The sequence below is a fragment of the Meleagris gallopavo genome, chromosome 17 (genome assembly GCF_000146605.3).
Source record: "Meleagris gallopavo isolate NT-WF06-2002-E0010 breed Aviagen turkey brand Nicholas breeding stock chromosome 17, Turkey_5.1, whole genome shotgun sequence".
In the NCBI taxonomy this organism is placed as follows: Eukaryota; Metazoa; Chordata; class Aves; order Galliformes; family Phasianidae; genus Meleagris; species Meleagris gallopavo.
The window spans coordinates 3,287,897-3,309,637 of NC_015027.2; the positions used below are offsets into that span (position 1 = coordinate 3,287,897).

The 21,741-nt window shown below is 38.6% G+C and overlaps 1 protein-coding gene across 4 annotated transcripts in view; it reads left to right on the forward strand.

The window, feature by feature from the left end:
* The window catches only part of RIMBP2 (RIMS binding protein 2), a 122,426-nt gene that overhangs the window by 7,882 nt on the left and 92,803 nt on the right, over positions 1–21,741 (forward strand). For all 4 annotated transcript variants that reach the window (XM_010720044.3, XM_010720045.3, XM_010720046.3 and 1 more), the window contains exons 3-5: positions 2,046–2,156; positions 4,844–5,068; positions 6,181–6,315. In XM_010720044.3, coding sequence (XP_010718346.1) covers positions 2,046–2,156; positions 4,844–5,068; positions 6,181–6,315 — 471 coding nt within the window. The remainder of the gene's footprint in view (positions 1–2,045; positions 2,157–4,843; positions 5,069–6,180; positions 6,316–21,741) is intronic.

Below are 21,741 nucleotides of genomic sequence, written 5' to 3' on the forward strand. Positions count from 1 at the left end.
GGAAGAGAAAAGGGGAAAAGAAGTTGTGAGCAAGGCCAGGAAGTAGCAGATCCCTTTGAGGAAAACTTCATTTTGTTTTTCCTGGTGGCGGTAGTACAAGTACCACTGCCAACCCTGCTGCTGTGCAGATTGCTCCCATTAGCACCAGCATTACCTCCCTTCCTCTCACCATCGCAGCCTTGCCAGCTCTGGTCCCAGCCAAGATCTCGTTCAGCTTTATTTCTCTTTGAATTTGGCTTTATTATACAGCAGTCTAGTAGAGAAAAGGTATTCGTACTTGTCTGCAGTGCCTACATGGATGATGTAAATGGTCTAATTCAGTGTCCAGCAGTAACTTTCTGGAAAAGTTTTCTAAAAAAATTGTTTAATCCTCATCAAAATGTTTTTATATGCAGTAACTTCCTCTGTATACAATTCTGTGCTCTCATCTCTCAAATATGTTTCCAATTATTCTATATGTTTGCTACCTTTTCTGTTTCTGTGTCTTTTGAAATGATGTTTTCCACTGGCAAAATGTCAGGTAAACGGAAGAGAGTAAGAGAGAGGGAATGGTGCATTAATTGCTCAAAAAGGACTTCTGGATTCCTCCCAATTGTCCTGGGCAATAACTAGCAGAAATCATCAAAGCTAAAACTGTGACAGATGGTTTGTGTTTGTAGTCTGAGTGGTTCTACTGACCATCTTTGCTTCACAATGAGTGACTGCAGAACAGCTACTAGAAGGTTTCTTTTCAATCTCAAGCAGCTAACTGCTTTATTAGAAACAATTCACTTTTCCTTTATATTTGATTTGTTTTACTGCTTTTTCCTCCTACTGTTTTCTGGCAGAAGTTGAAGCATTTCAAGAGCTGGCTAGAGAAAGAATTGACTCAAAACTTCCTCTTCTGCAGAGAGCCTCTTGTGTGCTACTGTAAGGCCCAACATTTCCCAAACATGAAACCCACTCCCCAAATGGTACAAAATGCCAACTCATGCTGATGAAATAGAGATAACCTGACTCAGGATTAGCAGAGAAAGGATGACAATATGAGTAGTGGTGTTAGGAAAAACAGATGACTTTCGTTTATTCTTTGGGAGTGGTCTAAGTTATCTTAGATTACTATGTTGCGCAAAGTAAAATGCCACCTGCTTCACTGGTGCTCGTAAGACAGCACGCAGTGTGTGTGATAACAGGAACCTCCATTATGAAATTTCCTTTAAACATCCATGAGCAGAGGAAAGAGGAATCAATCTTCCTGAAAGAAGGAATCCTGAACTGCAATATGGTGTGAGGCCATTTCCCTAGCTGCTTGATGTTGGTCGTTTAGGTTTCCCAGTTCTATGATGCAAGACTTGCTCATATTGAATGTAGCACACTGTAAAGTTCATGTGATTTCAGCAATATCTTGTAATTTACAAAAGCAATCCACATTAAGCTCTCTAGTACACTTCAAATAACAATGAATAATAGTGCATATTTACACTGTACCCTGTCATTCTGTATTGGGTAACAGCAGAAAGAACAAAAGTCCCACACTCTTTGTGCTTCTTTATCCCATTTAATTCCAGGGGTGCAGCAGAAAATGTATTTCTCTGCTAGAGTAATCTGATGAAGCAATACAACTTACCATTTAAATGCACGCTACTTATAACCCTGCTCTTTCACCCACCTTCTACAGAAACCTAACATGAGGTTCTTCCTAGAACTGACAAACAGACAAAATACCACGCAAGGAGCAAAATGCTTCTAATAATATTTCTTATAATCTGGTTTGCAATGGTACCTAGTCTCCCACTTCATAGCATCAGCACTACTGACACCATGCTGAGCACTGCACAGCCCCAGAACTGGTGTCTGGGTTCTGCCACAAATGTATGCATCCACAGACAACGTGTGAAGGGCACATCTAATTTGTTCCATCAGCCTTCTTCAGCTTCAAGGCTGTACTTTGAATCTGGTGCTTTACTATGCAAGAGCAAATTTATGTAATACCAGCCGACTCACTGAAATATTTTAGATGTGCTGCAATGTGTTTTAATAAGAAATTGACGCATTGCATTCCACAGTCCAGAAAGGGCAACAAGAAAGCAAAACAGACACCTGAAAAGCTCCCACACTTCAGACCTGAGGACAGAAGCAGACGGAAAGAAAGCTCAGTAACTCCTAAGAAGAGCAAGGTAAGGAGCTGTTATGTGTGTCAAGTCTTCAGTGGCTTCACTGTCAATTGCTGAAGCAGCTCTCATGGTGTCGGCCTGAATCAGAGCAAACCAGTTTTGCTTCCCTTCTATGAGTATTTTGTTTTATGGTCTACATGCTGTGCTGTCTGCAGTTTTACATAAAGGAAACAGAAGATATTGTCGAGATGCCCTTCCAGCTGAGGCAGTGCCCCATTTACCCCCGCAGGAAGGCTTTCCCAGCCATGCTGGGGGTATCAGTGGTAGGGAGATTCATCCAATGTTTATTCTGCCTCATGTTTTCCATGTGCTAATGGATCAGCTCTCCAGAGCTCTCAGTGCTTCTCCCTTCGGCAAATACAAACACGTTAAAATTTCTTTTAAAAAAAAAAAAAATACAATGAACACTTAAGTGTTTGGCATCTCTTGGACTTTTTACTGTGCCATTTACTTGATGGCTTTATGCTTAACAGATGCAACTTGCCTGTTAAATACTCTTGCAAATTTAACAGGTATAACACATCACAGTTTAATTCGCTTTTTCTCCCTCTTTGCGCTCACCACAAAATAAACCGTTTCAGAGCGCCGCGTGCAGCGGGGCTGGGCGCCTCTGACACGTGAAGCGGCGGCGCGAGAGCAACGGCTGCGGGGCCGCCACGTGCACGGGAAAGGGAGGGAAGCGGCCGTGCAGCGCCGTGATGAGCGAAAAGGGCGGGAAGCGGCCGTGCAGCACCGCGCTGTAGCACGTTCTTCCTGAAGGGGGAAGTAGAGGAGTTGGGAAGGAGGGGTGAAGCGGAGGGACGAGTAGGTGGTCTTTTAATTTAGGTCTGTGTTTTTCACCATCCAGACCTATTTTAAGTGCAAATGCTTAGATTTCTTGTTCCCTAACTTGCTCTGCTTTCCCAGTGGCAATAATTGCTCGGCGGTGCTCCAGCTTTTGTCCCAGCCCGGTGCTGTTGAGGGATGCAGGCACGGCGGTGCGGTCTGGCAGCAGCCACGGTCACCCTGGCACTGCAAAAAGAGGATCTGTGTATAAGTCTCTATAACCAGTTACCGTATACATCAGTTTAGGCTGGTTAACGTCGGAGAATTTTATTATTTTTTTTCTTTTTGAATTTAAATATGGCATCGCGCTGCTTGTGGGAATGTTAACCGTGCGTTTCCTGATGTACGAGAGCTCACGGGAGGGGTTTGTGCAGGTTTGGGTCAACCCTCGAGCTGCTGAGTTGATCCAGAGTTCGTGGGTTTATGTTCAGGATGTTATAAATATAAGTAGTATTTAAAAAAAAAAGTGGTTGACTGTGGGTGCAGCTCAGGAGGGCTCATGTAACGATGTGTGTTTGGCAAAGCTGTGTTCAGAATGCCCATGTGGACAAAGTATCCCAAAATAAGCACTTCCCACCCTTTTTTTTTTTTTTTCTTTTTTTTTTCTCTTCCACACTTCCAATACAGAAAAATAAAAAAAGGCTTGGAGAGATGAATAACGCAGCAGCAGAGAGAGCTGTTCTTTGGTAATGCAGCTCTGACAGATCTCAGCAAGAGAAGAAGTGGCAAAATGTAGGGAAAATAAGAAAGCACTGCATAGACTATGGGGTTTTCATATCACAGAATAGAGAACTGAGAATTTAGTTGTTTTCTCTGGAATTAGGTGTGAACGACAAGAGCAAAATGTAAGTGAGGTGATAATGGGAGGGTTGTTTAACACTGCTGTAACTGAAGCCCTACACAGCTTTAGATGGTAAGGTCAGTTTTTATCCACGTTAACATTCGTAGCAGTGTATGATGCAAATTGGAATAAATTATTATTTCTACATTAAAGCTACACCAAGCTCGACCTAAATGTAAGCTGCGTTGAGAAATCAGCAATTTCATCAAATGGTGCAGTGGTTGTAAATGTCAGATGAGAGTGGAATGGATATGCTTACAAGCATGTCATAAGACGTTAGCATTTTTTTGACTTCTGGCTTAGACTGAGCTTAACTGTAAAATGAAGGAGCTTTAAATGTGGCTGCTGTTGTATGCCAACTGACAATGCATAGAACTAGTTGCAGGTCACTACATTTTTGCAAAGGTTTACCCTGATAACAGGTTTTGAGAAGGGTAGTTATATGTTAAACAAAAAAAAAAAAAAAAAAAGGGCATCTGAGTAGCTGATGGACGTACCGAGACAGTTTCATTTCCTGCATGTTGCCTAACAGGTGGTTCCCACTGAAGGGTTTGCAGCATGGTTGAATGTGCCTTTGGAATACAGCATCTCAAGCATATTTGGAGCACAGCTTCTAAGTGAGGCACGTGTCCAAGGCATCTGCAAGCGTAACTTAATTTGTTATGTGCTAAAACACTAAGTAAGCAACCAGAAATAGTTGCTAAACAGCAGTCCTGTGTTGCTATTAAAGTGGTAAATACATTGATATCTGTATAATCAAAGTGGTTGTGGCTTGCTAGCATTCCCTGAATGAAAAAAATGCATGAAAGATTTTTTCTGCTTTTCACTTCTCTGAGTTACTCCTCTTTCCTGTTGATTGATTGAGATTGTTTCTTGCTCATTGACTGTATCAGTAAAAGATCCTAGAAAGAGAATTTTCAGATAATGCACTTATGATATGATTTGTGAAAAATTTGAATTACTTTCCTCCCCCAGACACAGTTTTAGCAAAAATGACACAAAAAATATATTTTCTCTTTACTAGGATGTCAGCCTTTCAACTTCATTGATGTTGCCATCCAATAACTCTGCTGTCATCACAAAAACTATTACCAGAACATTTCCTTTAAAGCAGAAAATGCACTTAGTCAATGGTAAGGTCCATCATCTGCAAAATATCAACAAACAATCAAAAAGTACAAAAGATCTGGAGATCCAAAGGCTGCAGATGGAGTGTGAAGAACTCAAAAATCGGCTAGGATGCTTAAGGGTAGGTTAAAATCCAGTTCTGTTCTTAATACGTATGCCAGTAAACAGTTAAATCAGGTCACAGAATGGTTATGGTTGAAAGAGACTCTGGTCCCATTGCCCTGCTCAGGCAGAACTCCTTAGAGCAGATAGCCCATATGAAGGTAGCTTTTGAAGATTTCCAAGGAGGGAGATCCCACAACCTTCTGGGCAACCTGTGCCAGCGCTCCATTACCCACAGATTGAAGAACTGTGTCCTGATATTTAGACAGAATGAGTGTGTTCCAGTTTGTGTCTATTGCCTCTTCTGGCTCTGGCACCACTGACAAGAGCCTGGCTCTGTCATCATTGCATGCTCCCCTCAGGTATATATTGATGAAATCCCCTGAGCCTCTACTTCTCCAGGCTGAACAATCCCAGCTCTCTTGGCCTCTCCTCTTAGGAGATGTGCTCCAGTCTCTCTATCAGTTTGATGGCTCAACATTTGACTCTTCCCAGTATATCCATGCCTGTCTTGTACTGGGGGGCACAGAACTAGACACAGTACTCCATGTGCAGTCTCACCAGTGCTGGGTGGAGGGGGAGGATGACTTCCCTTGACACACTGACCATACTTTGCCTAATGTAGCCAAGAGCATTGTTAGCCTTCATAGAAGCAAGGGTGTTCTGAGACTATGTAGTTACCAAACTCTTAAATACTGTATTAGCAATGAACTCTTCTCAACATTATCTTGTACTCATTTATATACTGTTACCTACCAGCAGCATCTTACAGCCTTCTTTTACAGCAGCACATCATATAAGAGAACTTCATCCAGTTCCAAAACCTTTGAATTGTGCAAGTTGTTTCCTGCCTCGACTTGAGCTATTACTACCTGTCTTGATTAATAGCCAGAGGAGCTTAACTGCTAAGCATGAAGGAGTAGGGCAAAGTGGAGGATGTTCTGCTGCTGATGCTATGAAAGAGAAATCCCAATATTCTGGTGGCAGAAGATTATTAAGAAAATCAAATGCATAAACATAAATACATTGCTAAAGCAAATATTATTGTTCTCCCAGAAATTCAGCTAAGAGAAATTTTGTTTCTATCGCCACTTATTTGAGAAAACAGAAATTGAAATTTTTGTCATACAGGAAGGCCTGATGGGGCAGAAGCTGAGCAACACAGAAGAGCTACTGAAACAATCTCAGAAAGAGCTGTTGTGGCTTCAGAGACAACTATCGCTTATCTCCACAGGAAGCCCCATGTGTGTTTTGGCAGCTAGCAAGGTGAGTTCTGCTAACAATTTTTTCAATTCTAACTCCCATTTTACACTGAAGTAGGAAGGGGGAGATTTATCATAATTTTGTCTGGTTTTATTGAAACAAAGCACTGCTATTCTAAAAGTAGTGGGAGAAAGGTAGGCCTCCTGAGATGTATTTTAAGTAATTGTTGTATGTAATTTGTGGGGACCAGAAATAACATCTTGCATTTGGTCTATGAAAATGTATGCACTCTTGGTATTAAAATGGCACTTCCTAGACCCTTATTGCATACAGAAAGATGTCTGACATCTTTTTGTATATCAGCAGGCACAATCATTTTTATCAGGATTGTTATTCTGGGAAGATTTCTTGGCATGACATACAGGACTGTAATTCTGTCTCCTCTCAGCAGTGCCATTAATGTGCATTCCTATTTACCAGCAGACCCTCATCAGCATAGCTGCATCCAGCCCTGAACAAGCAAAAATGAATGTCAAGCCACATCAGACTTGATGCTGATGTTTGGCAATATAAATTACTGAATACATATTAAACTGTTTATGTTAACAATGACTTAACCTCTTCTAGTTTTGCTAAAATGTGAGTCCTCATCTGCCACACCTCAATAGGTTAAATATTTCAAGTTTGAAGACTTAGATTTCTAAACAGTTGCCTGTGGTAAAGCATGTATTTTAAAATCCTCGTACCCGTAAATCTCTGCTGATAATGGTAGTTTAAAAGACTAGGTGCTATGTTGTTTTTGAGTTATTTAATTTACTTGTATTTTCCATATTTTTGAACATGAGATTTCCAGAAAGTTTATGGTAATGTATATATTTATAATATATATACATTATAATATATTATAATATTATTATATATATATAATATATATAATAATGTAGCTCCACACACACCGTGTCCAGAGTATACGTGCTTTACGCCTATCTATGAGAAGGAATAAGAAGAGTTGGTTTTGTTCAGTGTCCTGTATTATGTGATTTTACAGAGATCTGACTTATTTTCAGGTACCAGGCATAGGAATTTTTTCTTTTGCCTGTTACAAATGCATGTAAAGCGATAGAAATGTTCATTTAGTCTCTAGCTTAGGCGAGACAGATTTCTAAAATGTGTCACCTGGAATCTTCTGCTATTACTTTGTGTCATATGTTGCAGATCTGTATTTGTTGCTGAAGTGATGTGTGAAGTATGTGATAAGTGCTGATATAGTCGTACTTGGAAGGAATGTTTGGATTTAAAGCTTGCACATAGCTCAACTGAGAAAAAAAAACCTAACTTGCCAAAATAACAATTGGAAAAATAAACAAACAAGCAAAAAAAAAACCCACCCAAAAAACAATTTATGCCACAAATCAGTATAAAAGTAAGGCTGCACTTGCCTGATGATCAAAGCCATAATCTAATCTGGGAAGGAACATATGATCCTGAGTAGGAACAGCTTTTCTTTCTGAAAATACCAGAGTTTCGTTTTTTTCTGGGTACATGAGTAATCTCTGGGAAGGTCATTTGGGGCTGAGATTGGCACAAAAGAGGAGTGGTCTCGGGTACCTTACTTTTAGAAGATGGACTTCCCATTCAGAAAACTGCAGTCTTTCTAGAATGTTACAAAGAAGACATCTGGGGTCTTCCTGAATGTCAAGCACACATTGACTGATTTTTATCTGTTTTGTTCCTATAATGGGGGACATTTTTTAGAGGAAGCTTGTTACTCTGAAGATCACAGTCTGATATCCTGCAATACACTTTAACAGAATTTAATAGAGTAGTGCCTTGAGAGCACAATATTTCTTTCCTCTTTTAAATGCAAAAAGGAAAACACACTCCACAAAACTTCATGTTTTTTTGAAAATTTAATCTTTCTGAGCCCTAAGAATTAATTATGTTATAATGAACTCATTCTCACAGTGGGTCAAATTCTGAGTTAGAATAATAATAATAAAAAAAAACAGATTGAAGTCAGATGTTTTAAAACACATTTATTTAAAGTATCCCCTTAGAGTACCTCCCTCTTGTTGCTGGGGAGAGGCTGGTGGCACACTCACAAGTTTTTGCGTGAATATATTGGATACGGTTTTCCTTAGAAGAGGAAAGACAGAATGGTTAGGATGCTCCAGGTAATCTGTCTTAATACCCTTCTGCATTTGAATTTCTAAGCCTTCCATTGGGCAGGCTTGGCTGTGAAAAAAAATTGCAGCTCACATTTACAGTTCATTGGTTCGTGCCAGTAGGCCACAGATGACCTACTGAGAAGATCCTGTGACAGCATTACTTGGAGGTAAAATAAAATCTCCCAGCACCCGCCTCTCCCCGAGTCCTCCCTCACAGAAACACACCCTTCCCTGATCCCACTTGCTGCTTGTCAGCTCCCGTCTCTGCTCCCTGCTGCTGTGTCAGGGTTAATACTGTGTGAAAGAGAAACTGGCAAATAGGGAAAGCCATCTTTGTGTGCGTATGTGTGTGTGAGCACTGCTGTTTCATAGGCTCTGGCAGCTGCTGCATGGCTGATGATGCTTGCTCTCTCTTTTTCACCCTGCCTCCCTGCAGACAACTAATGAATCATTTCTAGCCTGAATACAAGCTGTGCAAACACACCAATGCTGCTGCTGCCGCCGCCGCCGCTGCTGCTGCCTCTCTCTCCAAGGTTGTAATTTGACACAGCAGACTGCAGAGCTTTCTCGGCAATGAATGCTGAACGTCGGAAGCACTTGATTTGAAGGTATGCTGAGATTTCACCTCTTCTAAAAATAGCTATTTCTGCTAAATGCTTTACAGGCTGACTGAGGGTGGGAGAGCTGAAGATTTGTACGTGTCTGTGCGTGTCGGGGGAGAATTCTTTTTTAGTTAGCAGTAATGCATCTGAAACTCTTATCAGAGGCAGACAAACTTTATTATTCTGCTGCAATTTGATGATGCCTTTCGCTGAATGTTTTCTTGTAGGCGCTGCTTAGAATAATAAAATGTGTTAGTGTCATGCAGTAATACTAGGTAAAGGGATTAAATTCTTGCTAGATTATTCCATCCTCCCTCCTACTGATGTTTAATCTGTTGTCGTTTTCCTGTCATTTTCTATGGTTTCCTATGAAATAAATACTGTATTCGCAGGTTTAGTGGTGCCATGTTTCTTTCCTGTATTGGTGTCTGTGGGCAAAGTTAGTAATCATACTGGCTAGCAGCTTCCCCCTCCCCCGCAACCTGAGCCTCCAAGCATGGTGCATATCAGGGTCTCCTTTGGCTTTGCAGATGTGTATTGTCATGTCGTGGCAAAGTCATGAATCTCTTCCAAAGCAATGCTGTTAATTAAATTACTTGTGATGTGTGTGTGGTGTTTAATGCTAAATTAGACCCACTGCAAGTAAATATCTCACTCTTTTTGTTGGAGGGAGAGATCTTCTGCAGCTGCACATATGAACACCCTGTGTATGGCAGTATTTGTGAGAATTATGTTATGCACATGATCACGTAGAGAAGTACAGCAGCATTTCATTATAGGATATGCAAACAAATGCTAGTTCAAATACTAGTTATTATTAGCATCTGCAGGTATGCTGTTCTCAGTATTGGAGGGAAGACTGCAGTTTTATGTCGGTATTTTTTAACCTCACAAACTGGCTGACGCCAATCGGCTTGGGCAGACAAGGTATGCCTTTCCAACAGGAATATAATGATTGACATTACAATTGCATATGGTCTTAATACTGTTTTGACCGAGGGAAATGTAAGCACATGTTGAGGCATTGGTTTTTCTTTTGTAGCTACTGATGCCTGTTATTTTAGTGGTAAAACACTGACTGGAATTTTTTTCCAGTTGCGATACTAATTTTATATATAAAATAGCTCAGTGGAACATCTAATTAATGAGTCTTGTCACTGCATCTAGTAAATAGAGAGTCAAGTCCTTACATGACTGGAAATTTTTAGAAGAGAGATATAAAATTAAAGCCCTCAATATTAAGAAATTCACTGAGAGTGCAGAAACATGAAGATTATACCAGGACTGCAATCAACAAAATTTGAATAAGGACTATTACTTAGCAAGGTTGAAAAGCTGCCTTAGGAAAACAGTATGAAATATTAAAACAGAGGTCAGTGATAGAGTTGAAGTTTCCAGAAATTAAATACAATAAAAAATAACAGCATACATGAACTGATATGAAAGTTACTCCAGTCACTTTATATTTTACCTTTTTGATCCAGAGGTGTTACATTTTTAATAGACAAAGGCTTTCAGCTTGACCCAGCTGGCAAATGAGGAATAGTGATTCAGATCAAATCTCACAGATAACAGCCAGGATTCATTAGCATGAATGAAATATGAATTATGAAATATACTTGCATTACTTTCAGTACCATAAAGGAGGATGTTGGGTCTTGTTTAGATGACTCTTAGTTGTTTTTCTTAAAGATCCAGTGGTTTTGTACACACTACTTTCTTTTTAAAAGGAAAAGGCCCTACTCCAAATTAAACCAGGGAAGTGGTCATGCTGCCTGCAGACAAGACAGCAACCTTGATTTTTCATTGCTATATACCTGAATGGTTTCCAGCTTGATAATGTACAGCATGACTGTAGTTGAGGCAGTGAATGGAGATGCAGTGCTATAACATACAAAGGGATGGGAGTGTACTTGGAGCACCTTTTTGAGAAAGGTGTTGAATTTTCTGAAACTGTAAGCAAATTATGGCTTTAAAATCAACCAACTATCTGATACACATAACTGTTGATTACAAGCTCCAAAATCTAAGCATCTCTCTCTATATGTGGCCAGTCTTGTACTGATACAAGCTCTGTAAGTACTTCTCAGTGTATGCAGGATATGTATCTCTTTGTATGTCCATTCATTCTATTTTTCATATGTGTAAGATGTGAACACTCGTAATTTAGATAGGTGTATGGCACCGTGTATGAATTGAATGTTTAACCACAGAGGTGTTCATTCTGCTGATAGCTTGTTACAAAAGTACAGGCCTTTCTGGATTGCTAGGACTAGGAATACGATGCTTACAATTGCTGGGTAATTTGTGTCCTCTGGTATTAAGGACTTTTCCTTTCTGTTAATCAAAATTAAATATCCAAAGTCTCACTGGCTTTATTCTGAAATAGAGAACTGGTGTGTCACACATTGCTCCGTCCTGTCCGTTCCATTTATTTACATTGAATGAAGCGTGATTTGAGAGTCAAGGCTGTTCTTCATTTAATTGAAATTGTTATTGGCCCTCCTCAGTGCTATGAAATATATCAGAGCAACCAAAATATCTGTTAGGTAAGACTTTTTCCTTGGACAAATTTATGTTTTAGTATTCAGCAAAAGCGACTGACTAAAGTAGAATTTTATGTAAATCCTTTGTTTGTTTTCCCTTTGACAGCATTAGCTTGTCATGTCCTGTGAATGCTCTGATAAAGTGGCAGATAGGTAGTGCTTCCTTTCTATCATTTTGCCAATCTTTGCATACATAGATGTAGGTAACTGAATCCTATTTAATATTTTCTGAAAAAATGCCAAGTACCACTGATGATTTTTGTAAGCAGTCCACCACAGGTGAGAACTGCCATGAAGAACTGCTGACAGTAGCATATACTAGTTACTGCTGGAGTTGAAAACTATGTGCCAGAATCATCATTAAAAATAGAACGTAGACACAGTGCTGCAAAATGTTGTCTTGAAGAAGCTACATGTCATGAAAACAGTTTGTGTTCACCAGGCTGATTTGCACAGCGGGTTCTTGGGAAATGACAGTGACAACATTACTCCGGCAGAACAGTTATGTTATGGAGCAGGTGGTGAACAATGAAGTTTGAATACGGTCAGTGTGGGCTTTTCGTTAAATGTAACCATCTTCTGCTTAGTTGCATGTTGGAAATGTTTTCCTTTTAGAAAGTATGATAGTAAAACCACCTGTGGTTGGCATTTTGATAAGGAAATTAGAGTGGCATGTAGGCTTGCATCTCAGCACATTGGCTTTTGCTTGTAACGTGGGACTTGCTAAGGAAATCAGAGCGTGATTTCCAGTTCTGCCACGGATTCTGTGAATAGCCCTGAGCAAAATACTTGGTATCTCTTGGGCTCTGTTCTGTTTCTGTAAATGGGAATAATAATGAACACTTTCCACTACATTCTACTTATTTTGTTGGCTTCAAATATGAGACCTTCAAATTGAAGACTTCTTAAAACTTACAAATACTATAAGATTTATAAATCACTTATAAATCACTTGACAGCCCATACTGTACATTGATGGTCTGTTAAATATATGCATATATATATACATGTACATATATATATATATATGTGTGTGTGCATTTCAAGGGACCAGAAGAATCTGAATTGTTATTCCAAAAAGCTCAAAATCATTTTATTTGATTTGCTAAAGTTTCTGTTGTGCTCATGGGTATGAAATAAAGAGCCTAATTTCCTTGATGAAGGCAGTGGTTTGGTAGAAAATTTGCAGTGAAAAAGAGGACTGCAAGTCAGATTTCATTTTAGATTTTTAAATTGTCATTAGATTTTATCTTTACTGTTTTAGAAACAGTATAACATTTCTTGATTCTAAGGCCATAAGCACTACTGTGCTGAATGTTTGATGTTGGCTGGTTAGCAGCAGCAGCAGTGTAAATGTTATGGTAAAGAACAAAGAGGAAACCATAGTAAGTATGATAGCACAGTAAAATCTCTCTTCTCTGTTTTTGCAATTAGGAAAATAGCTTTCTTTCTTTCTTTTTCTTTGAAAAGCATTCTTTATTTAAGCTTTTCATCGTTGTGCCTTCATAAAAGCCTGAGCTGGGCTCAGTGCACAGGTGGGCAGCCTTCACTTGCACACTCTGCTTCCACTGAGGCCAGAATTTTAGTTTTTTGTAGAGAAGCATAAACAATTTTTATAGACAGGTTCAGTTACATTTTTACACCTGATGTGTGTGGGGAAAAAAAATGACAACAATATCCACTCTTTCCAATTTGGGAAGGAAAGGAAGCCCTTTTTGAACCAAGTTACCTTGTTTAGTGCTGGCTTAGAAAAATCCTGAATTGACACTGAAGTTCTCCAGAATCAGGAAATTATTCCATAACTTCATCATTTGAGCCCCTACTGAATATTTCTGTACCTCCTTTTCATACAGTTGAAAAATCTTATTACTTCTGCACAGAATATCATGATGCCTTTTTACAGAAATGCAAAACACATCTCCAGTAAGTATAACGTGGGGCTTGCTTAAAAATACACTGTAGTATTTATCAGCAGGGACTTTTATGGAAATCTGTTGTAGTTTACACCGGGAAGGGTAGCAGAGCACAGTATGTCTGACAGTGTGCTGATGAGTTGAACTCTCACTGAAGATTGATAGTTGATAGTGCTCAGAATTCAGCTGGATGAAGCTTCTGATTGTCACTGTAATAAGCAATGTGTGCATATTTTCTGCGTTTTCCCTTTTCTTTGATAGTCACAATTATAACTATTTGTTAAATCCTTCCCCTTCTCCGCTGACCTCAATTCTGTATGTAATTTAACAATATTTGTAATGTTTTAATTCCAAGAGTATATTTTTTTCTTTTCTCTCCTGTTTACTGCTTGCTAATTAAATTTTGTAGGTGGCAGTTTGAAATCTTAGTGGGACAAGTCATGTGACTGCTAATGCTCTGCAGATCTCTATTACATAACCTTTAAGTAGTTTGGGAAAATGTGCTTGTGTCATACTGGGCCTGACATAAGGCTCAGTCTGAAGCCAACAGTCTGATAGTGTTGTTTTTCATATATATATAGAGAGAGAGAGAACAACTGTAGAAATCTTGTGGATGGTTTGTTCTGGCACAAGATTTGTGCCCTCAGTCGTCAGGCCAATTTCCTTACTTCCCTGCAATGCTTTGCAGTCTGCATTTTCTGCCTTTTCTTCAGGACAGAAGAGGGGAGGAGTTAGATTTAAACACTGACATAGCAGGTAATGATTACATGAATATTAAATGTAATGTGCTAGGATGTGTTTTCTTTTCCTGGTAAGTTTGTTCATTTTAGATTTGAAGTGACCAGAGTACAGAACAAACACAGAAAACATCTTTATCTCTCTGACCCCTTCCCCTGGCTATGAATCTTCATTAAACTCTGGCGCATTATGCAAAATGAAAACATAAATCAATAGAGAAGTTTTAAAAAAAAAAATGCTGTGCAGGGATGATCAATTTTTAATGCATGGAAATTCATTAGGTTGCTGTTCTGCAGGAGCATTTTTATAAGTGACAGCAGTGTGTCTACTAAGAATTACAGCTTATCTCTCTTTTCCTGAATCAGCACCATCTTTTGGTCCTACTTTGCATAGTTTCACATTTTTGTTGCCTGCAATGTGTTTATATGCTATCCAGTGCAGCTTAAGCACTTCACTGTTGACTGACCAGTGCTGTTCCCTGGAGAAAGTAAATCTCATTCTGGTTTCTTGGCCAAGATGTGGGTCTTATCTGAGGCTCTGATACTTGATATTCTGTGTGTTCAGAGCAGGTCAGAGGAGATCTTTTGTACTTCAGCATTTTCACCTGCTTGGAAGGCTCAGTGAGCACGGGCTCCTGTAGCTTTGCAATAGAAGTTGCAGTTAAGAACTAGGAACAGGTAGTTATGATGTTGGGTGGTGTGAGTTTGTTCTTTGTTTTTTTTATGAAGATATTTTGTAAGTTTATCATTTCTTATTGAAATGTGATTGTGTGCTTCTGCATTTTGTTTTGCCTGTGGTTTGTAATAGCTTTTCTCACTAAAAGCTCTTTACAGAGTCCTTAAGAACAATTAAAAATTATTTCTCATCATTTTGCAGATGAGAAATTTTCAAAGTACTTCAGGGTTTTTTTGCTTAAGATCTTTCAGCTGAATCAGTGATAGATGTATGGATATTGTTTGTGGAGCCATGTCCAAGGCATTTTCCACAGCATTGGTTCTCTTAATTAAATGTTGGATAAGAAGGGAGGAGGGATAAGTATTGATATTTTTTAAAAAGCTTCCTTTTTTTTTTCCCACTTTAAATTAATTGACTATTTCCCTATGTTGTACTCATAGGAAACACTTAGGAAATTGATAACTACTATTTTTAAATTACTGCTATTGTAAATCATGGAGGCTATAGTCTGTCAGTTCTACAAATGGCTGCTTGCTTATGCTGGGTATACTGAAACTACAAATGTTTCATTGCAGGTAGGGGCCTCTGTTGTTCAGCTGTCTTAAATTATCTCTGTAAAGAAAAAGAAAGCTTCCTGTTTCTAGGTTACTGCCCCTCCACAACTAACATTCCCAAGTAAGCACAAGGAACTGTCCTTGACATCAAATCTGCCTTGAGGATAAAAATGTTTTGTTTGTGGTGTGTAATAATTGCCAAGAGGACAGAATTGTCATAGCAATCATGGATCTTTAAAAGGGAAAAAAAATACAGATCTGAGACATATAGCACTATGTAATTTATTTTTACTATTTGCAACAGCCATTAAAAGTATAATTGGTGACACTAGGAAGAATAATGCACGTGCATGAGCTGCATTGCATTTAAAATTCCACGTTGTTCCAATTACTGGAATTTCTTAATTTGTATCAATAACTGCAGGGCTTAGAAGATTTTTATTTGTAATGGCTCAGAGCAGCCATATCTTCTCCAGAAAAGTTGTAAATCTTTGCTCACGTGCATGAATCTTACTGTTGTGATCCAGTGTGCCTGGGAAGTAATTTTTATAGTCCCATCGAGTCTCCTTTGTGGAAAACCTGCAAAGTTCTATGGGAACATTCAACTATCTCTATACATCACTGTTGGATTGATATTAGAGTACTATTACATAAATCATAAAAGCATCAAATAAGTAATTTAGGGAAATTATCACAACATCATACTCAGTATTGCATATCACTTAAAGTTACCGTACATTTGAAAGGGGAGGAGAGCAATGTTAGAAACAAGTGCTGTTCTCCCTCTGCTTATCATGTTGCTCAGTCCTGCTGACACCAGCTGTGTCTGGGATGGGCAGCCCTGGCCTCGCCTCTTGGGAGCCCAGGGCTCACACCTGGGTTCAGACACCTGTGTGGTCATCAGAGAAATGGAAAGTCCCCTGTGCACACATATTTGCCGGCTTCTGACAGTAACATATGGCTTCAGCTTCTACATTTTCAGGATTTTCTATGGATACTTTTGGGGAAAGATCAGGGGAAGATGGATATCAGTGGTGTAATAGTGGTTTTGCTCCTTCCATTTCAGTAAGTAAGAGTCATGGGAACTTCTTTCACTTGATTGATGTATGAGATTCTGGTAGTAATTCTCCTTTCTAGAAAGGATCTTAACCTTAAAACAAAGAGCTTAAAGAAACATTCTGTACCAAATGCTTTTTAAAATGAGTACTGTACAGTGCATGTTAAGGATAAATTGAATTTGCATTTGTAAACTTAGTAGCAGAACTTTTTAGAGTTAAAATAGCAAGTAAACCATGTCTTCAAATAAATACATGTGCCACGGTCATGTGAAGGGAGAATGCAGAGCAGGCAGGGATGGCAGTAGTTTATCTTTTTGCAAGGATGGGCTTTAAAAACTGTTGAATGCATTGTTGTATGGACATACTGTTGTAGGTTTTATAGATTCATGTGGTGCACTTTCAGCTTGAGTTTTCACAGGGCTTGCATACGTTGTCTTACAGCACAGGTGTTTTGTAAGAATGATTATCAAACCCATTTGTTCTAAAGGGAACATGATTTCTCCAGGTTACTGCAACAAGTCAGTGTTAGTAAAAAAAAAAATATGAGACTTTTACAATTTTCAGTTCTTTACTTTCCTGATGCAGAAAATAAAAAACAACAGGGAAAAAAAAAAAACAACAAAAAACAACAGAACAACACACAAAATTGCAGCAGTTGTGTACACTGCATACAACTCATAGAAATACAGGTGCTTGTTGTTCTCTAGGAGAAGATAGCAACAGTGTCAGTCTTGCTGTGCAGATAGTGCTTCTTAGCCCCTTCCTCTCTACAACACATGCAGAACTCAAGAATTGGGTTATCAAGAAGATGTACTATGCAACGTGGCATACATTGCTTAGAAATCTCCCTTTATGTTGCCAGCAAATGTTTTCTTTTGATATCTCAATGAGAAATTTTCTTCATTTGTTATATTATGGGATTCAGTTTGGTCTCCCTAATATGAGAATTTAATAGTTGGTAACATAAACTCAGCATTGTGTACAACTCAGTTTAATCACTTAGGATTTTGCAGTGGAGTTAACCTGAATTCACTGCTCCAAAGCTTTCTCCATTAGCTTATCTAGCTCGTTATCAGGAGCTGAATTTATGTCTGGCTACAAATGATTGCTGATGACTTATTCTTTTAGTTTGCATAGTACAGGTGTATGCATTTGGCTTTAAAGTCTTCAGCTGTTTGTAGAGGTACTATGGGTACTATGACTAGGGATCTGAAATAAACATGTCTGTGATGGTGGATGGATAGGAATCTGGTAAATCTGCTGCTCCTACCTTAAAAAAATATATATCTTAATCTGACAGGGAATTCTCTTGTTCCTAAGATCTTGCAGGGAAACGAGATTGCTGGATGTTTCTTGGGAATGGTTCTTCCTGAGAAAACCAGGCCAGGATCTGTCTTTTTTACTTAGGATTTAGAAGAGAAAAGTGTATTTCAAGACTTCCTTTCTTATGTGAACAGTGGCTGGATTTTAGCATGCTATCTGCACTGGGAATTTATTAATATAATTACTGAAGCTATGTATAGTTAAAATATTAAAGGAATCAGGCTGACAGCAAGTGTAATCAATGTACGAAAACAAGCCCTTCTACAGCAGTATTAGCCTTTACAGTCTGAAGCATTCTTAGTTTCCTTCCAGTACATTCTTCTACACTTGCCAGCAGCACGTACAAGTTGAGGACTTAAAGGTGAAATGATGTTTCTTTTTTTGTTTATTCATATATTTCAGTCTTTGCAGTAATGACATTCCTGCAGAAGTAAAGTAGGATGTGCACTGATCTGCAGTGTTAAAGGTGAAGAGGTGGAAGGTCAATGTAAAAATCGTACTCTGATTTCTCTGGTTGCCTTGTTCTCATCCTTAAGAAAGGGTATAGCAAGACAAGGCTTTGTAACAAGTCACTTAATATATTGTGGTGCTCCCTTTAACGTACCCTAAGAAGGATTTAGCAACCTATTTACAGACCTTACAAATCTGTCACTTGGGAAGTGAAATTTTCACAAGCTGACTCAGTTCTCATTCTCTCCTTTCACCTATGGCTGTTTCTCTGTCATTTACACCACGACATGATGTATTTTACTGATGTCATATACTAAGTGAATCTTGGCAGCCTGACCTTCTTCGTACTTCCTACATTCCTTAGCGTCTTGTGAACCATGGAATAGTGGAGGGTCTACAGACAGAAAGGTACTGGGAATGTGATGGCTTGCAAGGCCTTTTGCAGAGGAGTTAAAGAAGCTGTTCATGAGCCTTGGCCTTTCCTGCTTTGTGACTTGATTACCTTGTTCTTGTTGCTGACTCTTGGAGAAAAGAAGCATCTTTCTCTGTACTTATGTGTACAGTCACAACATGATTGTGGATTCCATATCCTCATACAGAATGGATAGTGCCCTGAACTTTTCAGCTGCTAACTTACAGACTGAAATGTTGACTTAATGAAGACTTCTCCTAAGTCATCTCAGAAAGTGTGAGGTCATACAGTAAATGCTATCTCACATGTACCAGTAGTTAGAAATACGTGATGCTTGCTTAAGAGAGAGAGAAACCAAAAAACCTCTCTCAGTGCAAATTCAAGAAGGAGCTTAAGTTTGTGGAGCTTCAGGCAGAAGATTTTATTAATAAGTTATAGTGGCAATGATAAAGGAGTAAGATATCTGGGAGAACTAGAATCTGGTTATGAGGAAGAATATTTTAAGCTTCAAGGTATCTTCAGAGTAACTGTATTCCTTAAATGATGGAAAGCAGAAAATTGCAGTGGATTTCAGTTTCATTAACCAGATCAAAGAGGACGATAGATGTGCCCTGCATTATCATCCTTTTGCTCATAAAGTATGCAGATGGAGATTGGAGGAAAAGAGACAATCATTTAACTGATCTTCATGTGACTTAAAAGGAAAGTCCTTTTCAACTCCGGCCATTCTATGATAAGTCAAAATGAATTCGTTCTCACTTCCTAGACTTAATTCTGGGACTATGATTATTTAGCCATTTAACTTGCCTTTATTCACAGAGCTCCCTAAAAAAGAAGAGTCATCAGCTACTGTAGGCACAATTTCATGTGAAATGAATGTGTAAGCACAGATGTGAGGTTTCAGTGAACTGAGAAATGACTGGTAAGAAAAGCAAGTAGGAGTTCAAAGTAAATTTGCTGTAGCTTTAGCAAGAAAAGAGACTAGTTATAGCACCAGTCAGAGAGAGGTTGTGACCAGTGACCAGCACTCTGTCAGTGTGGTACTTTTGTAATATGTGATAAAAAATTAGCTGGAGAAAAAAGCTTTCTTTTTTTTTTAGTATCTGTCATGTAGTAGAGGTGAATTACATGCGAGAAGTGCCCATTTTTCCATAGGCTGTAAGAATGCCCAGACAACTAGATCCAATTTAGGTGATTATATACCTCTAAGATAAATACATTATGCCTTGGAGATTTAGACATAAAAATTTTTTAAGAATGTGATTCAGTTTTAATAATAATAAGCACCAATTATCTGTATAATTATTCTTTATTATTATATCTGTATAATTTGAATAAATTTGGGAGAATTTATTTCATGTCATAATTTCTACGTAGATAATCCAAAATTATTTCTATCTGAAAAAATGATTGTTTCTCAAGTGGTGGGCAGGACCTGAAGGCTGCAGTCTGATGTTGATGCTTCTCTCTCTGATGTTAGAATGAAGCAGTCCTATTTTAGACTCCACAGGCTGAAAATCTCTTTTGATTAGCCCATTAGTGCATGGCCAGAATGACAGATTATTCACCTGTAGAGTTAAAGCTGTGGACTGCAGTGTTTTTGGAATGCAGGGGAAAGCCTGCAGTGCTCAGGTGGCGGTGCTGTAGGACTAGTCTGTTTGTTAATGTTTTTGGCTGCACATATAGGCACAGATCCAGCAAGGCTAATGCCAGAGGACTTGCACTTGGAAGAAAAAAGCACAAGAAACTACCGTGTTTTTTCTCTGCAGGTTCACTTTCTGTTTTGGCAGATACATTTAAACTTAGTCATAAAATCATCTATAGCTATCAACAGAGAGCAGGTAGCAGGTGATCGCAGAATTAACAGAGGTACTGCTGTTTAGCACATCTGTTGTTGAAAGTAATGCACGTAGGAGAGAATAGAAAAATTGTGGACTCTACAACAGAAGCTCAAGATGTTGTTTGTCGAGTGATAGGAGACTGTTTTTGCCAAAATTATACATTTTCTTTTGCCAAAATGGGAATGTCAAACTCACGTTATTTGGCTATTGAAAGGTACCAGCTGTTACCAGATGCCTTCTGGCTTCTGTTTGGGTTTGAGAATTCTTTAAAGAGACAAATCTTTAGCTTCTGTACAGTTGTTTATGTCAAAGGGAGTTAGACATTCTTCCGACTGTCATTTTCTTATGAAAAGCCACCTCAAATCCTTTCGAAAAGATTTGCATTTTATGTTGGTAATAACTTTGGGCTTAAAGAGCTGATTCTTAGAATTCTGGTGGTATCATTCTAGGATCATGCCAGTAGGAAAGGTATTGGTTACACACATGCAAATGAAAGAAAAATTGGTGAGGCTAATACATAAGGAAGGAAGGGCAAGTAAGAAGGGTAGGAATAGATACTGTGGCTCATTTAATACCAAATCTGATGTCCTAAACTGTACTGCATCTGTGTTGAAGTTGTACAGTAGTGGTAGAGTTTAAAATATTGTTTTTAAAAAGAACAAAGCATTAGCTAATTTTTGTTATTTTTGGGGGGAGAAAGTAGTTCATTTTGCCAGTTTGATTAGCAATTAAAAATAATGATTTTTTATTTTAATTTTTTTTTTTTTGCAATTTTGTTCATTTTTTGGGCTATGCGCACTGTTGCTTATCAAGTCGTTTTCTTGTGTCATCTGCCTGGTTTTATTTTATTATTCTGGTGATGTAGACTATGACATGTTTCTGTTCCATTGCTCTGATTGCATGCCTGGATAGCCTCCAGTGCATCCTATTGTTCTTTCTTTGATTTGCAAGTGACAAGTGAGCTCTAATTTTTAAATTTATTTATTAAAAACTCTAAACAACAATCTTCCCACTCACAATCAAGTTCACTATTCTTCCAAAGCTGAATCTGTATAATTAACCCTCAAGCTAAACTTAGCATTTTCAGCAGCGTTTGCTTTCTACTCCCTGTCATAATGGGCATTGTTCGATCTGGCTAAGACTGGGAGGATATTTGAACAGAGATGAAAGGAATCAAATACCATCATTGAGTGGGTTTACTGATATGGA